Source organism: Solanum tuberosum, unplaced genomic scaffold (assembly GCF_000226075.1).
Source record: "Solanum tuberosum cultivar DM 1-3 516 R44 unplaced genomic scaffold, SolTub_3.0 scf00191, whole genome shotgun sequence".
NCBI lineage: Eukaryota > Viridiplantae > Streptophyta > Magnoliopsida > Solanales > Solanaceae > Solanum > Solanum tuberosum.
In genome coordinates, this window is record NW_006239117.1 from 627,212 (window position 1) to 642,711 (window position 15,500).

Genomic DNA, 15,500 nt, shown 5'->3' on the forward strand with positions numbered 1-15,500 from the left:
GTCATTTGTTCAAGTGGACAAAATGCAGGTTACTTTGATAAATCTGGAAAAATTTGAAGATCGTCTATTGTTAAATAGAGCAAAATGGATACAATTATCTAAGTTAATAATAAAGAACAATGTCTAACAAAAGATGAATTTCAGAAAGAATAACAGATCAAGACTAACAAATATCTACATTAGGAATGTGAGCAATTTTGTGCCAGTCCTCTCCTATCCCCTTCTCACACCGCTTTGTCAATGCAGGACAGCCATAAATTTGTAAACTAGTGCTGTTAGATGCTGCACTCCCTCAGGTAAACATTTTAGCATTTCACAGTTTTGAACATATAAGTCGGTGAGTGAAGTTAACCCTTCCATCCCTTGTTCGGGGAGACCCTCTAGTGCGTAACAATAATGAATTTTCAGACACTTCAAAGCATTGAGGCTAGCCAGGCTGCTTGGCAACTCTCTGAGTTTTTTGAAGTATATAATGCTCAAGGACTCAAGATTTACAAGGCGTATGAACATCTCTTCTGGGAGAGTAGTTGCTTGGAAGTTATGATCAATAGAGAGGGACGTAAGAGTGGTAAGCTTAGATATGGAGAGAATACTTGCTGCATCTATTTCCCCCCTGACATCCAATTTCTTGACAGAAGAGAATGCTGGAAAAACAAACATAGGGCAAAGCCATATTTCCATTTCTTCAAGCATGGAGAATTTCTCTTCTCCTTCACTTCTCAGCAGTCCTTTCAGATTTGGAAACCTTTCTATAGCGAGTCGTTTCAAGTATGGGAACTTTGATGTGGAATGACCATCATCCTCTTCAATATACTCCACCTCCGCAGATCCGTTGTATAACTTAAGACTTTCTAGATAAAGCAGCTCTCCAAACAGTGGTAAACGCCAGCAGTTTTCACATTCAATTTCAATAGAGACAACATTTTTCAAAACCGAAGCGTTCATCCAATTTGGAAAATGAAAACCTCTGAAGCCAATGAGCTTTAGTGATTTCAGGTTGGAATGTGGTCTGAGGGCTTCAAGCACTTTTTCATCCAAATTGTTTTCTGATTCATATCCATATGGCCTAATATCCCAACTCATGCATAAATTGTACAATTTTTTTTTGGTAGATAAATTAGCTTCTTTTGCATCCGTATCACTCTTCACTCTCTCAAGATGTGTGATTGAAAGTGAACCATGTAGGTTTAGATTCTGTAGTTCACCAAGTTGATAACCTTTCCCCTCGCCCACAATAAAGTAATCTAGAGTCTTAAGGCATGTCAATGATCCTATTCTTGGTGGCATAGAAGTTATTTGACAACCCTTGAACACAAGATTTCTAAGACTGCTTAGTTTACTTGTTTGTTTTGGAATATAATAAAGTGAGAAACAACATGATATATCAAGTGTCTGCAGATTTTGAAGCTTGCATAACCTCTTTGGAAGGCTACGAATGCTACTGCCATGCAAGTTCAACAGCCTTAAATGTATTAAATCTCCGATGGAAGATGATAACTGATCAAACTTTGAAAATTTCATATCAAGAACCCTTAGCGAGACAAACCTTTCCAAGATTAAAGGAGAATAAGAAGGCACCACTTCAGCAAAACCGATGGACATTGTATTTTTCTGTGCTACTCTTATTTGACGAATTTTGCTGCTCCTTGTGTTTGTTGAGAACAGAGATGTAGCCAAATCGTGGATGAGATCATGCATCTTGAAATAAGTATTACCAAATTTATATTCTTCGACCTCTTGGAAGAAAGACCTCAAGTATAATTCTTTCCATACTTCATTACCCACATCCTCTAACTCTAAATTTCCTTTTGATAAAAGAAAACCATGTGCCATCCAGAGAGTGATGAGATATTCCTTTTCTATTTTGGTGTCCTTTGGGAATACCGCACAATATGCAAAACATTGTCTCAAATCAAGTGGAAGGTGATGATAACTCAGCCTCAGGGAAGGCAAAACAGAATTTTCATCTTGAGGTAAATTCCAAATCTCACTATCTTTCACATGTTCCCATTCACTTTCTTCTCTCTTGAAGCGTAAAAGACCTCCAAGAGTCTTGGCTGCTAGTGGCACACCCCCACATTTCTTCACAATCTTTTTTCCAATCCCCACAAGGTCAGGATTTGTTTCCGTTTGGTGGCCAAATGCACGTTGCTTGAACAACAACCAACAATCTTCTGGAGACAAAATTGATAACTGATATGGTTGCCAAGTTCCCATAATTGATCCAACCCTTTCAAGACGAGTAGTGGCTAGAATAGAAGAACCTTGTGCTCCAACATTTAAGACTGCTTTTATCTTAGCCCACTTTTCTTGATCTTCATTCCAAACATCATCTAAAACGAGAAAGTATCTTTTTCCATTCAACAACTCCTGAAGCTTCTTCTGGAGGGGAGCCAAGTCCATGTCACCAAGTGGCCTTCTTTCAATAGATTCTACAATTGCCTTTATCAACCTCTTCTCATCAAAATCATCTGAGACACAAACCCATATCTTTAGATTGAAATGTGTGGTCACGCTCTGATCATTGAAGATCATTTGGGCAAGTGTCGTCTTTCCTAGTCCCCCCATACCAACTATTGGGAGCACTATATTAGTTCTTGGGCATTACTAACACTGTTTATCAAGATTTTCACGATCTCATCCTTCTCTTTGTCCCTTCCATAAACTTTTGGCTCTGCTAAAACAAAACCTGTTCACAAGCAATGCGAACACAAATTTTATTAAAATTCAAGCTCACTAAAAGGAGTCAGCAGGAATAATAGAAGATTTTTGCAAAACAAAAAGACACAAGGAAGGGCTGACATGGAACAAACATGTATAGAATCTGGTAACTACAAAAAGTTGAATATAAAACTAAGCTATTAGTAAGTACTTGGCTAAACACTGTTTTACAGTGAGTACCTGTTTCACGTTTAGCAGCTTGTTTCTCGACAATCTTTTCACGCAAATGAAACTTCCTTCTTTCGTCAGCAATTGCATCTAGTTTCTCCATCATTCTTTTCATTCTTTTTCTGAGCTTGTAACGAAAAATGATGATCGTTGGATGAATACACCCTAATAAGGACTGATTGAATCTTGCTGCCTCATTTTTACATTCATCCAAGATGTCATCAACTTCATATGCAGCAAAATTGAGTTTCTGCAACCAATTCTCTATCGCCTTGTCCTTCAGTTGCTTCTCCGAAGCATCTTCAAGCACAAGTTGGATTGTAGAAAATGTGCTTGAAAGCTTTTTGAAGTCGTTTTCAAAACCGAAAAGCAATACAAGTTCCCCTTGGATGAAAGAAGTGATATTGCCTAGTAGAACTTGAAGGAAAGCTTCAGCCATATGTTGGAATTCACTGTAACACAAAAGTTAATTGAAACAGATTAAAGTGACTGATTTATTCAAGATCATGTGTGTGGATTTTACAATAATTGATCAGTTTGTGAACGACTATTCAAAGTAAACAGCATATGTCATGACTTTCATTGCCACTACCAAGACTTTTCTTTCCACAGAACCAAATAACAAGGCATTCAGCATTCTAGTCAATATCACTACGTGGTGCTTCCTTTCCCATTCATTTTAGTATATGCTTTTGAAAAATGATGAGATAATATCTCAACTTGTAAAAGCTCTATAGATCCTTGAAAAATTTATTATTAAAGAAAAAAGGGAAAAATGTCTGAAATGTATCCGAACTTTGACCGAAATTGATGTAACAATCCCAAACTTTGGGTCGGACCTATTACCTCTGCACTATTTAATAGTGTATCTTAAAGATATATATGTGTCCACGTGGACAAGTTACTATTTATAATGATGCAATATTTATATATATGTGTCCACGTGGACAAGTGGCTAATAGGATTTGCATACATTGCTACCTTTGTTTCTAGATAGCAATGTAGATATTCTTGAGATATTGTAATCCAAGAATATCTATATATTTGAACCTCTTAGCCCTCATGAGATGAACCTCTTGAATTTAGAAAAAAGTTGGAAGTTACTTTGTCACAAGGTGTTTGGACCAAATGATTGTCATCCTCAAGAGTTGGAAGAAATTGGAAAGAAAATAGCGGAAAAATGCCAAGGACTACCCTTAACAATTTCAGTGATTGCAGGACATCTTTCTAAAGTGTCCAGGACATTAGGAAGTTGGAAGTATGTTGCCCAAACCTTAGGTGAAATCATTTCTAGTCATCCAAATAAATGCTTAGGAGTGCTCGGTTTGAGTTATCACCACTTGCCTAATCACCTCAAACCTTGCTTTCTTTCTATGGGTGGTTTCCCAGAGGATTATCAAGTTGAGACTTGGAGATTGATTCAATTATGGATCGCAGAAGGTTTTATAAGGAGGCCTGGAAGTGATAAAAGTTTGAGTGAAGTGGCAGAAGATTATCTGGAGGATCCTATCAGCAGGAATTTGATAATGGTTAGAAAAAAGAGATTCAATGGTGAGATAAAAGCATGTGGAATGCATGATCTACTGCATGAATTCTGTTTGACTGAAGTTGAACTGACAAAGTTTATGTATGTTGAGACAACCAACATAGTCTCGACTGTTTCTGCACAGAAGCATTTCAGTTTTCAAAAAAAACGCGGCTATTCAGCTATTGATCATTGCAATCTATTACCATCAAATGCCAGATCTATCTACTTATTTCCTGACTTTATGTTCAGAGTAAACCTTGAAGCTTTCTCCCATTTCAAGCTTCTCAGGGTATTGGCCGTATTCCATGGATATAAAAGTTTTCGTTCATTTCCACTTGTAATTACAAAATTATTTCATCTGAGGTATCTCCAAGTTCGATGTATTGGCAATCTTCCTGCATCAATTGCAGAGCTTCAGAATTTGCAAACTCTAATATATGGGACACAATATGGTTATACAACTTTACCAGAGAAGATATGGATGATGAAGAACTTGAGGTGTATACATATGGGGGAAGCCAGCTATTTACCTAGTCCTGGAAGAAAAAGTATCCTAAATAAGCATCTTGTGATAGGGATGCCAAATGTAGAGGAACTTTCTAATCTCTCTTTCCCCAGTTGTACAAATGAAGTCTTTTCTAACATTCCCAATGTAAAGAGATTGATCATCCAAAATACACCTTTATTGACAACCTTAGATAGGGCCAATCGCCTCATTGATATGTCCAGCTTAACAAAACTCGAAGCATTGAAGTGTGTCACCTACTGTTTTTGGTCTGGGCGGAAACTGATCTCCATCAAACAGTCTTTCCCAATATCACTTAAGAAGCTGACTTTAGCTGGCTGGTTTTCATTTCCTTGGAAAGATATGTCAACTCTTGTGATGTTGCCAAATCTTGAAGAGCTCAAACTTAAAGATAATGCAGCCGATGGTGATGTATGGAGATTAAGTGATGAAGACAAATTCCAAAGCCTAAAGTTTTTGTTATTTCGCGACATAAATCTTAAGCATTGGGAAGCTAGCAGTGATAACTTCCCATATCTAAAACGCCTTGTTCTGAAGAAATGCAAAAAACTTAAGGAAATTCCAATAGATTTTGGAGAAATTTGTAGTTTGGAGTCAATTGAATTACATAATTGCAGCACTCTTGCTGAGGAATCTGCAAGAAAGATTGAACAAGAACAAGAGGACATGGGAAACAATTGCCTTAAGGTCTACATCAATATATAGCACTCTATGTTCTTATCATTTGTTAGATTTTTGTTTTAGGAATAAGCATGTTGAATGCATGTGTTGCCAATTTGTGAGATCTCTTCAACTAGTTGTTGCACAAGATTTGCTATATATATATGTAGGAAAAGTAATATATAATATAATCTTTTAGCGAAGGGTGATGATTGTAGTTCTGCCTCTACCTATGTAACAGAATCGACTACAAAAAGAAGGCTTTTGTGCAGAATCACATGACATATAGTAGCATAGAAAAGAGTAGAGACATTTGTTTCTTAGAAAATGGTTTGCTCTTTTTCCAATTATTCCATAAGAAAGAGTTTCTACACTAGTTAGGTAAGAATTTAGGGGTGGAGCCAGTATTGTTGCTACGGATTTGACATAACCTAGTAACTTTAGTCTCAAATAACTTAATTTTTTTCGACCATTAAGTTCTTTTAAGAATTTTAATATAAAAGTTATATATTTAAAAACTATATAAAAAATACTACTAATCGTTATAACTAATAGTAGCACTTCGAGATAAAATGGGATGGAGTTGAGAAATCATCATTTTCCACTGTGTTGCCAGCTACATTTGCATCGAACGACTCCGCACGTCAAAAGGAATATAAAAATGACAATTCAATCTCAATTTGGATTCTATAGCTCACCATTTCAATCAAATACCTTTGTTTCAATTAATACTTTTATATATTACTATGGAAAAATGATGTGACAATTTTCTATATTTAATTAAGTTTTTTTAAAAAAAAAAAAAGTCTAACACATGGATAGTAATTGGAATATTTAATGGTTTAAAGTTAAAGTCCTTAAAGGCTGCCAAATTATGGCTAATTAAGACTAGCCAATCAATCACAATAAGTACAGACTTTAATATTTTTATTTTTATTTTTGGAACCCAAGATAATTCGCAGGTGCACTGACTAAATTTCTCACTGTGTAATAGTCTGCAAACCACACAAGGGATGTAAACCGCACTAGGCAAGCCCTATGCGACATGCTCGACTCAGAAGACATTGAGGGGGATCGATCATGGGTCATCCGTGTGGATAACCACCCTCCAAACCAATTGAGCCATCCCGAAGGACGACTTTTATATTTAATAATACTCATAAACAAGATATGAAAGAATGAACCTAATTAATATTATGAAATATGAATACTTTCTTCTTGAGATACTTCGTTTTTTTTTTCTTGAAATTCCACAAAAAATAATTCTTCACTTAACTTTCACATTTTTGCACTAAAGTTATTAAATACTTTTGTAACGAAAATACCACTCACTTTTTTCACGAGTATCACTAAATTTTCTTTATAGGAAACAAAAAATCACTCAAATTTATATAAGTTTCACAAAAGGCCATTAGGAGAAAATAAAACACAGTTTTTATATGACAATTAAACAAAATTGAATCACTTCTTTATACCAAAAAAAAGTTATTTAGTGGCTTCCTGTGATTTTCACTTAAGTATAAACTAATAACTTTAGTGTTTTTATGATAAAATAAAAGTTAAGTGACCATATGTGAAATTATTATATTGTTAATGAAAAACATGTAGTGAAAATTAGCATCCCAACTCATGTTCAATGTATCATTACATAAATTTGTAAAAGGAAAATTACGTTCTGTGTCTAATTTTGAAAATACTTTTTGTATAAATACACGATTTTTAATCCATACACCTTTTATACAAGTTTGATACATTTTAATATTGTATATTTGGCTACGTGACGTAAATATTTTTTAAAAAGTTGTATATTTTTTGAAAATTTCCTTATTTGGAATGTTCTTTTAAGATGAACCAATTTGAGAATTTTGGTAAGATTGAAACACTAGAAGGTTTCAAAGTAAAATATGTTAAGCCCAAAATTATTGGTGTTCTAAAGTCTTAATCAATCACATGTTAATTCAACTTATTTGTTAATATATATATATATATATAACTTATTAAATCCACTTTCATAAGCAACATATCCATCAAAATATTTATTTCCTTTACTTACTAAAATGGAGATTCAACTTTCTCTATTCAACTTATTTCCTTTGTTTCTCTTCTTTTCATTTCTTTTTATCCTATTGAAGAAATGGAACACAAAACTCACAAAGTTACCTCCAGGTCCATGGAGACTTCCTCTTATTGGAAGCCTCCATCACTTGAAGGGGAAACTACCACATCACAATCTTCGAGATTTAGCTCGAAAACATGGACCTCTCATGTACTTACAACTCGGAGAAGTTCCTGTAGTTGTCATATCATCACCTCGTATAGCAAAAGCTGTACTAAAAACTCATGACCTCGCTTTTGCAACTAGGCCACAGTTCATGGCCTCAGACATTGTGTTTTACAAAAGTAGGGACATATCTTTCGCCCCATATGGTGATTACTGGAGGCAAATGCGTAAAGTGTTGACACAAGAACTACTTAGTAACAAGATGCTCAAGTCATATAACATGATCCGAAAAGATGAGCTGTCAAAGCTCCTCTCATCGATTCGTTTGTCAACAGGTTCTGCAGTAAACATAACAGAAAAGCTTCTCTGGTTTACCAGCTGCATGACCTGTAGATTAGCATTTGGAAAAATATGCAACGATCGAGATGAACTGATCATGTTAATAAGGGAGATATTAGCATTATCAGGAGGATTTGATGTGTGTGATTTGTTCCCTTCCTGGAAATTACTTCACAATATGAGTAACATGAAAGCTAGATTAACAAATGTACATCATAAGTATGATCAAATCATGGAGAATATCATCAATGAACACAAAGAGAATCATGCAGCAGGGATAAAGGGAAATAACGAGTTTGGTGGCGAAGATATGATTGATGCTTTACTGAGAGTAAAGGAGAACAATGAACTTCAATTTCCCATTGAAAATGACAACATGAAAGCAGTAATTCTGGTAAGTTTTGATCCAACATAATACTAATATACTCTGTTTACTACAGGGTACTAAATACTAATAAACGTTCATGTATACGTTCTTGCAGGACTTGTTTATTGCTGGAACGGAAACTTCATATACTGCAATTATATGGGCATTATCAGAGATGATGAAGCACCAAAATGTTATGGCCAAGGCACAAGCTGAAGTGAGACAAGTCTTTAAAGAGAAGGAAAATCTCGATGAAAATGATCTTGACAAGTTGCCATACTTAAAATCAGTGATTAAGGAAACACTAAGGATGCATCCTCCAGTTCCTTTGTTAGGACCTAGGGAGTGCAGGGAGCAGACTGAGATTGATGGATATACTGTACCGCTTAACGCTAGAGTAATGGTCAATGCATGGGCGATTGGAAGAGATCCTGAAAGTTGGGAAGATCCTGAAAGTTTCAAACCGGAGAGATTTGAAAATATTTCAGTTGATCTTACAGGTAATCACTATCAGTTTATTCCTTTTGGTTCAGGAAGAAGAATGTGTCCAGGAATGTCGTTTGGTTTAGTTAACACTGGGCATCCTTTAGCCCAGTTTCTATACCAATTCGACTGGAAACTCCCCGATAAGGTTAATGCAAATGATTTTAGTACTACTGAAACAAGTAGAGTTTTTGCAGCAAGCAAAGATGACCTCTACTTGATTCCCGCAAATCCCAGAGAGCAAGAATAGCTTCAAATGGAGTTAATAGAAGAATAAAGGAAGAGATTACAGCATTTTCTTTAATATGTGTTTGTTCATTTTCTTGTTTAAAGTGTACCCTGAAAGATAAAGGGCTATATAAGTGAGACTTTTTCCTACTTTACTATTGTGTATCATATTTAATAAAGTTTATTTAAGTCATAATAATTAGTCTAATTTTGACCAATTACATTCATTTCAAGTGTAAAAATCTAGGAATGGAACTTCCAATAACAAGCCTGAGTTGTATGACAAAGGATCAAACTTAAATGTTTACACCATGAAAGAATCTGTATAAGATGGTTCAAGGTACTTCTTTTCCAGGACACAACAAAAATCTCAATTAGATTGTTCTCTCCTTTCTATAAAACAAAACTAGTAATAGTAGCCAATTTCACAATCTTCATATTTCCATGCTCCCAGATACCCAATGTGATCAGGCTAGTTCTACTCACAGACAACAACAACTTACCCAGTATAGTCCCGCAGGTGAGATCAGGCTAGTTCTACTCACAGATGTATTTATTACATAAAGAATATTATGCAGCTAAACTTTCTCATCTCAGTTGCAATTTTGTGACTTATGACCTGAAAATCAGTAGCCGTGTCGCTTTCGTCTATTGTCTTCTGGTCTGCCTCTTCTTGATGAAAAGGCTGTTTTCGAATCACCAGTCTTCTTGGTATATCCATGTTTGAGAGCTACAATTGGATTTAAGTACATCATTCCAGGAGAGTGTCTTTTCTCTCTCGGAAGTGCTCTTAACTCTGGCAACCAGTATGCAACAAACTCCCCTTCAGGATCATAGTTTTGAGCCTGAAACATGTAAAAGTGCTTAGAATAATATCTGCTTCATTGAGAGGTAATAGATATAGCATTCACTAAACTGTTAACATAGGAATGATACACCTTGTTGATTTATTCCGAGAACGTGATTATACTAAAATACAGATTTGATTAGTTATTTCACTTACTTGCTTCGGAATGCTGAAGTAACGGTCTTCTCTAGGGTCATTGCCAACACCTGACAGAAATGGAATGATGGTAACTTTCAACTTACAATTCCAACTTCCAGTTCAGAGAAAGTGGAGATATCAAAGCTAGATAATAAAGGGAGAATCACCTGCTCCATATGTCCAGTTGCCATAGTTGGAGCAAGGATCATAATCCAAGAGGCATGTCTCAAACCATTCAGCTCCCATCCGCCAGTCGATGCCCATATCTCGAACAAGAAAAGAACACACAATCTGGCAAAAGACAATAAGATATTTTTAAAATGACAATTCCTTTCTTGATTTACCCAGAGAAAACAAGAGCTATAATTAGAATGCAGTAAATATCGGTCTTTCTTGATGACTTCCAGAGTGTTTTCTAGCTTACTACTTGGATGGAAATTTTCCAGAACATCATGAATAAACTGAAGATGTACCTGTCGTCCTCGATTTGACATGAATCCAGTAGCAGCTAGTTCTTTCATGTTGGCATCAATTAAAGGATACCTACAGATTTTCCATTGGATAATTAACAATTTCTCAACCCACGGAAATGAAGAGCATATTTATTTTCACATGTTTCTTCAGATTTGAACTTCCTACTAAGTACTAAGTACTAACAATCATTTGCGATTGAGGAAGAGAAAGGAACAGTCAACATCCAAGGTATGAAGGTAATGTACTTGTTATAAAACAGGCCCTTCGACAGCCCCTGGATAGAAACTTACCCGGTTTGCCCTCGTCTCCAGGCATCAAACATGGTTTGGTCTTGGCTCCAGTTAATATTTACTTGTTGAGGGCCTCCTAAATAGTGAAATAAAAACAATTAGACATGTATTTCAAGATATCAGTAACTCCCAGAAATAAAAAGAAGAATAGACCTTCAAAATAGATAACACCAAGAAGCAAAATTCGTCTTGAGAAGTTGATCAGAGAATGGGATGTGTATAATATGCATTAAGATAGTATGGATAAATCTTTTTTTTACCTGCTTGAAAAAGCAAATTTCCTAGTTTGATTGAGAGAAATCTGAAGTAGTCCCTCCATATTAATTCAAACAAAACCCTGAAAACAAAAATAAGGCATCAAATATACACCTGTCAGTTGTATGAATACAGGGCATCAGATTATTTAGTACTAACAAACTATATTTATCAGATTTATTATCTCCTCCCACTGCCTTCATTAACATAAAAACCATAGAAACCATGCAAATACAGTCACAAGTAAGGAGGAAGCTGTACCAGTATGTCGAATCATTTGATAGTCTTTCCTTCTCATATCTCTTCACCTAAACAAGTCAAATGAATCTTTCTCAATCTCTTTACATTACTAGCATACAGAAGTTGTTAATGAAACATTGCAATACGAGACAAAGTTCTCTACCTCTTCATATATAAAACGGGGAGACAGGCTTCCTGAAGCAAGCCAAGGAGAGAACTTTGTAGAATAATCAGGTCCTAACATTCCATTTCGAGTCTCTTTATACACTTTCAATAAATCCTGCAATCAAAGATACAAAAGAATTGGAATATGCAGAATCATCATTAGAATGGGTTGTGTCTCTAAACTAGGAAGCAGTAAATATATAACATCAGCATATTCCCTTAGTCGAGGATATTTATAAGATGAACCATAAATACAGCAAAACAGAAGAAGGTTTACCAATGCAGCACCCCAAAAACACGGTGAATATAGGCAACAAAAAACGGAGAGGCTTAGCTGTGCACAAAATGTTTCCGGTTAGTGCGGGGGTAGGGAAAGGGTTGAACATATACCCTATGCTGCCTTATCCTTGCATTTCTGCGAAGAGGCTACTTCTATTCTTTGAACCTGTGAGGTCACCAACGGAATAACTCTAATGTTGCGCCAAAGAAACAAAAAAGAGAGAGGAAAGATGAATGGAGAACACTAGGGTCACCCTGATCCTTTAGAACAAAAGAAATGAAAAGAACAGGAAACCCCACATAGTAATATAATCCAAAACAAAATTTGAAAGATTCGCATCACAAATCACAGTGCACAGTTGTTGCCTACCTTCTTCCAAAAATAATCATGTACCCTACCCAGTGCAGCACTTTCGCCGCCAACAAAGTTCATTCCTTTAGAAACCTGTAAAAATAAGGAAACATGATACTATAAATTTGAGCTTTATAAACAAATTAATCCACAATTCTTTTAATGCAACTCTAGTGATGACCTGCCTTTTCCTGCTGAAGCCCGAGCTCGGTAACTTGTGGGACATGTCCCCAATCCCCAACCTCTGGTGGAGGACCAAATGATGTTGGGAGTCTAGTGCAATTACGAATTTTGGATTTGTATTCCACCGACTGTTAAGTTTAACCATCATTACACAACTGGCAGATAACATATGAGAAAGTATCCAGAATTATAAGTCACCTAACTCAAAAATATATTGTGAGGGCTAGTACCTTACGGAACTGAGTGTACACATCTGGTAAACTCTCACAGTCAAATGGAAGGTCATCAATATGATACATTGTACTACCCCAGACTAATTCCAGCTTAGTAGTATTTATAGATCGTGGCTCTTTGCCTAGTCCACCAGACGATGGCAATACAAGTTTTTGCAGATTTCTGGTGACCAATTTTTCTACTTTTACTTCCTCACTGCATGTTTCCTTGTGGGCATACACCTGTAACATACACCCACCTCCTTAGTATTTAGTAACAGAGAAGTTCAAAATTAACAGCACACCGTAAAAGAAGCATCCATATTTGGAAAGAATAATGAAAGAAACAGCTTCTTAACTGTGTGTGCCTTATATGCTTTCACCAGGGAAGGGATAATCTCTTCTGGTTTACCATGTTGAATTAATAGGTCAAGTCCCCGCTTCACTAGGTTCCTTTTCAAGTCATTTAAGCACTCTATGATGAATTGAGCCCTTAAAGCTGCCAAAGATAAAATACAAGCCTTGAGCTCATTAAATAAGTAGCAATAGAAGATTAAAGCAAATAAATCTAACTTAGCCAAAGAAAATTAGGAAGAAGGATCAAGTGAATGAAAAATCATAAAACTAACTATGCCTTAATACTTAACTAGTGAGGTTGATATGAATCCTCTATACCTATTCCATTATATTTCGCCCATTTCATTCGAATACTCAAAATAAATCGGAGTTCTCTAAGATAAGCATTCTAAATCTAAAAGTTATCTCCATACTTATTTTTCTTATCTGCCACAGTTATTCATTAACTTACACATAGAGCTTAAACAAACTAAAAAAAACTCTCCATAATCATCAGACATGATGTAAATTCGCCAACGACAGCTTAATCTCAATGAAAATCAAGAAAAGCCGGCAACTTTGTTACCATTTAGCTTAAAACTTGTCTTTCCAGAATCATTTTCCCGATTCGTTAAAAATTCCAATTAACTAAATGCATCAAACCAGAAACAACATACTCCTTCTGTCCCAAAAGTTCCCTCAACTTGAATTTTCCAAGAATCAACTACATTAAATTTCGACAATGATCTCTCCAAACACTTCTTTAAGACAAACAAATTTCACCTATATAGTAGTTTTTTGATTTAAGATCGAAAAGACAAACTTATCAATCCAAGTTCCCCTGCCTGGAAAAGCTAACAGAGAGCATTTAGATAGAGGAAGTACAATTTGAATCCCAATTCAAGAACAGAGTAGACCATTTTACCTCCAGTTTTGGGCAATCCAAAGTAATGGGTAGTCCCAAAAAGCCTAGGATCAACACAATACACAGGCAAGATTGCTTCAGAAGAAACCCAAGCTCTTAAAAGAGCTTCATTATCCAGCACTCTCAAATCATTCCTAAACCAAACAATAGCAACCCCTTTACCTTTCCTCTTACCCAAACCACCAGACTCATATCTCTGAAAAGTCTGTTCACAAACTCTCTCCATTTCTTCAGTGGTTAGCCCTGGAACATTTTGAACAGTGGGTGTGGTTCTGGCAGTTAAAGAAGCCATTTTTATGGAGAAATTGCAGTGGAATGTGAAAAGGGTGTGCTTTGATTTGCTTGAAAATGGAGTGAATTTGGTTAACAAGAAGGGTTGTTTGATCATCACAATCAAGATTCAAGAAGTGAAAAAAGGGGATTTTGAATTATGGATTTTGCAAGTGACGAATTGGAAGGAGTTTTTCATTTGAGGTGTTGAGAAGGTGACACGTGGGCTGAGGAGTTTTGTCTTGTCGTGTCGTCTTCTTAGCCTTTTGTTATCCATTTTCTATGTTTTTGCCATGTTGGCAATATAACATTCTTTCACTTTAGCTACTCATTTCAGAAATAGTTATTCAAGTTTAGTTTGAAAAATTAAGAAATACAATATGCTATTTTATATTTATTTTAACTTTGTTGTTAAATATGGTTTATTTTCTGGCATTTAAATAACTTATAATTAATTAATAGCAGTGATTTAATAAAATTATCCTTATTTTATTTATTACTTCTTAAGGAATATGTCAAATCAAACATGAATAAGTATAAATGAACAGAGGGAGTAAGTACTTATCCAAGATAATTGTTTGGTAACTTGCATTATAAAAAATAATGCATGCATTAACAGTATATATTACTAGCATCTTATTTAATACACTTTTTTAAGTCTATATATGTGTGCGCATTAGTTATGCACTTTATTTAATATTATGATACGTATTACCAGTAGCAAATTGTAATTGAGGAACTTCAAGTATAACACTTTTTGAAATTTTTGTATTACTGAATACCTAGTTATTTGAGATTTTCCTAACAAAAATAATTCCATAGCATTCATGACAAACAAAGAGAAACTTAACAAAGCATTTGTAAGTACTTCTTCCTCTTTAATCAAGAGGTCTCAGGATCATGGCTGATATGGGACCAGCTACACCTCAGGATGGTGGTGTTTTGTAGTCTGCTTCCCAAAATGTTAAGAAATTGTGACTTGTTAAAATGAACATTTATATCTTACAATAAAATAATACAAACAAGTGTAGTTTTGCTCTCTAGCCTCTAAAATGACTGTTGAACATTTTTATCATAGGAGTATTTGATTAGGGGTCACAAAAAAAAACCTTGTGATACAACAGCACTCTCAAAAAGGTTTAAAAAAATGTTACTACTTTGAAATTCAACATTAAATCTTTTAACACGAATTTGAATGTCATTTTTATTGTTAAAAAAATGTTTATCAATTTCCCTACTAATTCAATTCGGATTAAGAGGATGCCACGTAGTTGAGAGCTGGAAATTATACAC

General features: G+C 35.3%; 3 protein-coding genes and 1 pseudogene across 3 annotated transcripts; 2 read left to right on the forward strand and 2 right to left on the reverse strand.

The window, feature by feature from the left end:
* Window positions 1-145: 145 nt before the first annotated feature.
* On the reverse strand, window positions 146-3,581 carry LOC102583987 (putative disease resistance protein RGA3; annotated as a pseudogene).
* Window positions 3,582-4,262: 681 nt separating this feature from the next.
* LOC107062043 (putative late blight resistance protein homolog R1A-3) lies at window positions 4,263-5,648 on the forward strand. Its single transcript, XM_015312251.1, has one exon. The coding sequence runs from the start codon at window positions 4,263-4,265 to the stop codon at window positions 5,646-5,648; it is 1,386 nt and encodes a 461-aa protein (XP_015167737.1).
* A 1,976-nt stretch (window positions 5,649-7,624) lies between these two features.
* LOC102585293 (premnaspirodiene oxygenase-like) lies at window positions 7,625-9,396 on the forward strand. Its single transcript, XM_006355150.2, has 2 exons — window positions 7,625-8,557; window positions 8,646-9,396. The coding sequence occupies exons 1-2, from the start codon at window positions 7,661-7,663 to the stop codon at window positions 9,261-9,263; spliced, it is 1,515 nt and encodes a 504-aa protein (XP_006355212.1). The 5' UTR covers window positions 7,625-7,660; the 3' UTR covers window positions 9,264-9,396.
* Window positions 9,397-9,544: 148 nt separating this feature from the next.
* LOC102585633 (cryptochrome DASH, chloroplastic/mitochondrial) lies at window positions 9,545-14,446 on the reverse strand. Its single transcript, XM_006355151.2, has 13 exons — window positions 13,938-14,446; window positions 13,036-13,175; window positions 12,695-12,919; window positions 12,467-12,592; window positions 12,300-12,374; window positions 11,649-11,765; window positions 11,507-11,553; window positions 11,251-11,327; window positions 10,991-11,066; window positions 10,700-10,769; window positions 10,394-10,517; window positions 10,245-10,294; window positions 9,545-10,086 (listed from the first exon to the last, which is right to left on the reverse strand). Exons 1-13 carry the CDS (start codon window positions 14,323-14,325, stop codon window positions 9,868-9,870), a joined length of 1,734 nt encoding a protein of 577 aa, XP_006355213.1. The 5' UTR covers window positions 14,326-14,446; the 3' UTR covers window positions 9,545-9,867.
* Between the last annotated feature and the right edge of the window lie 1,054 nt (window positions 14,447-15,500).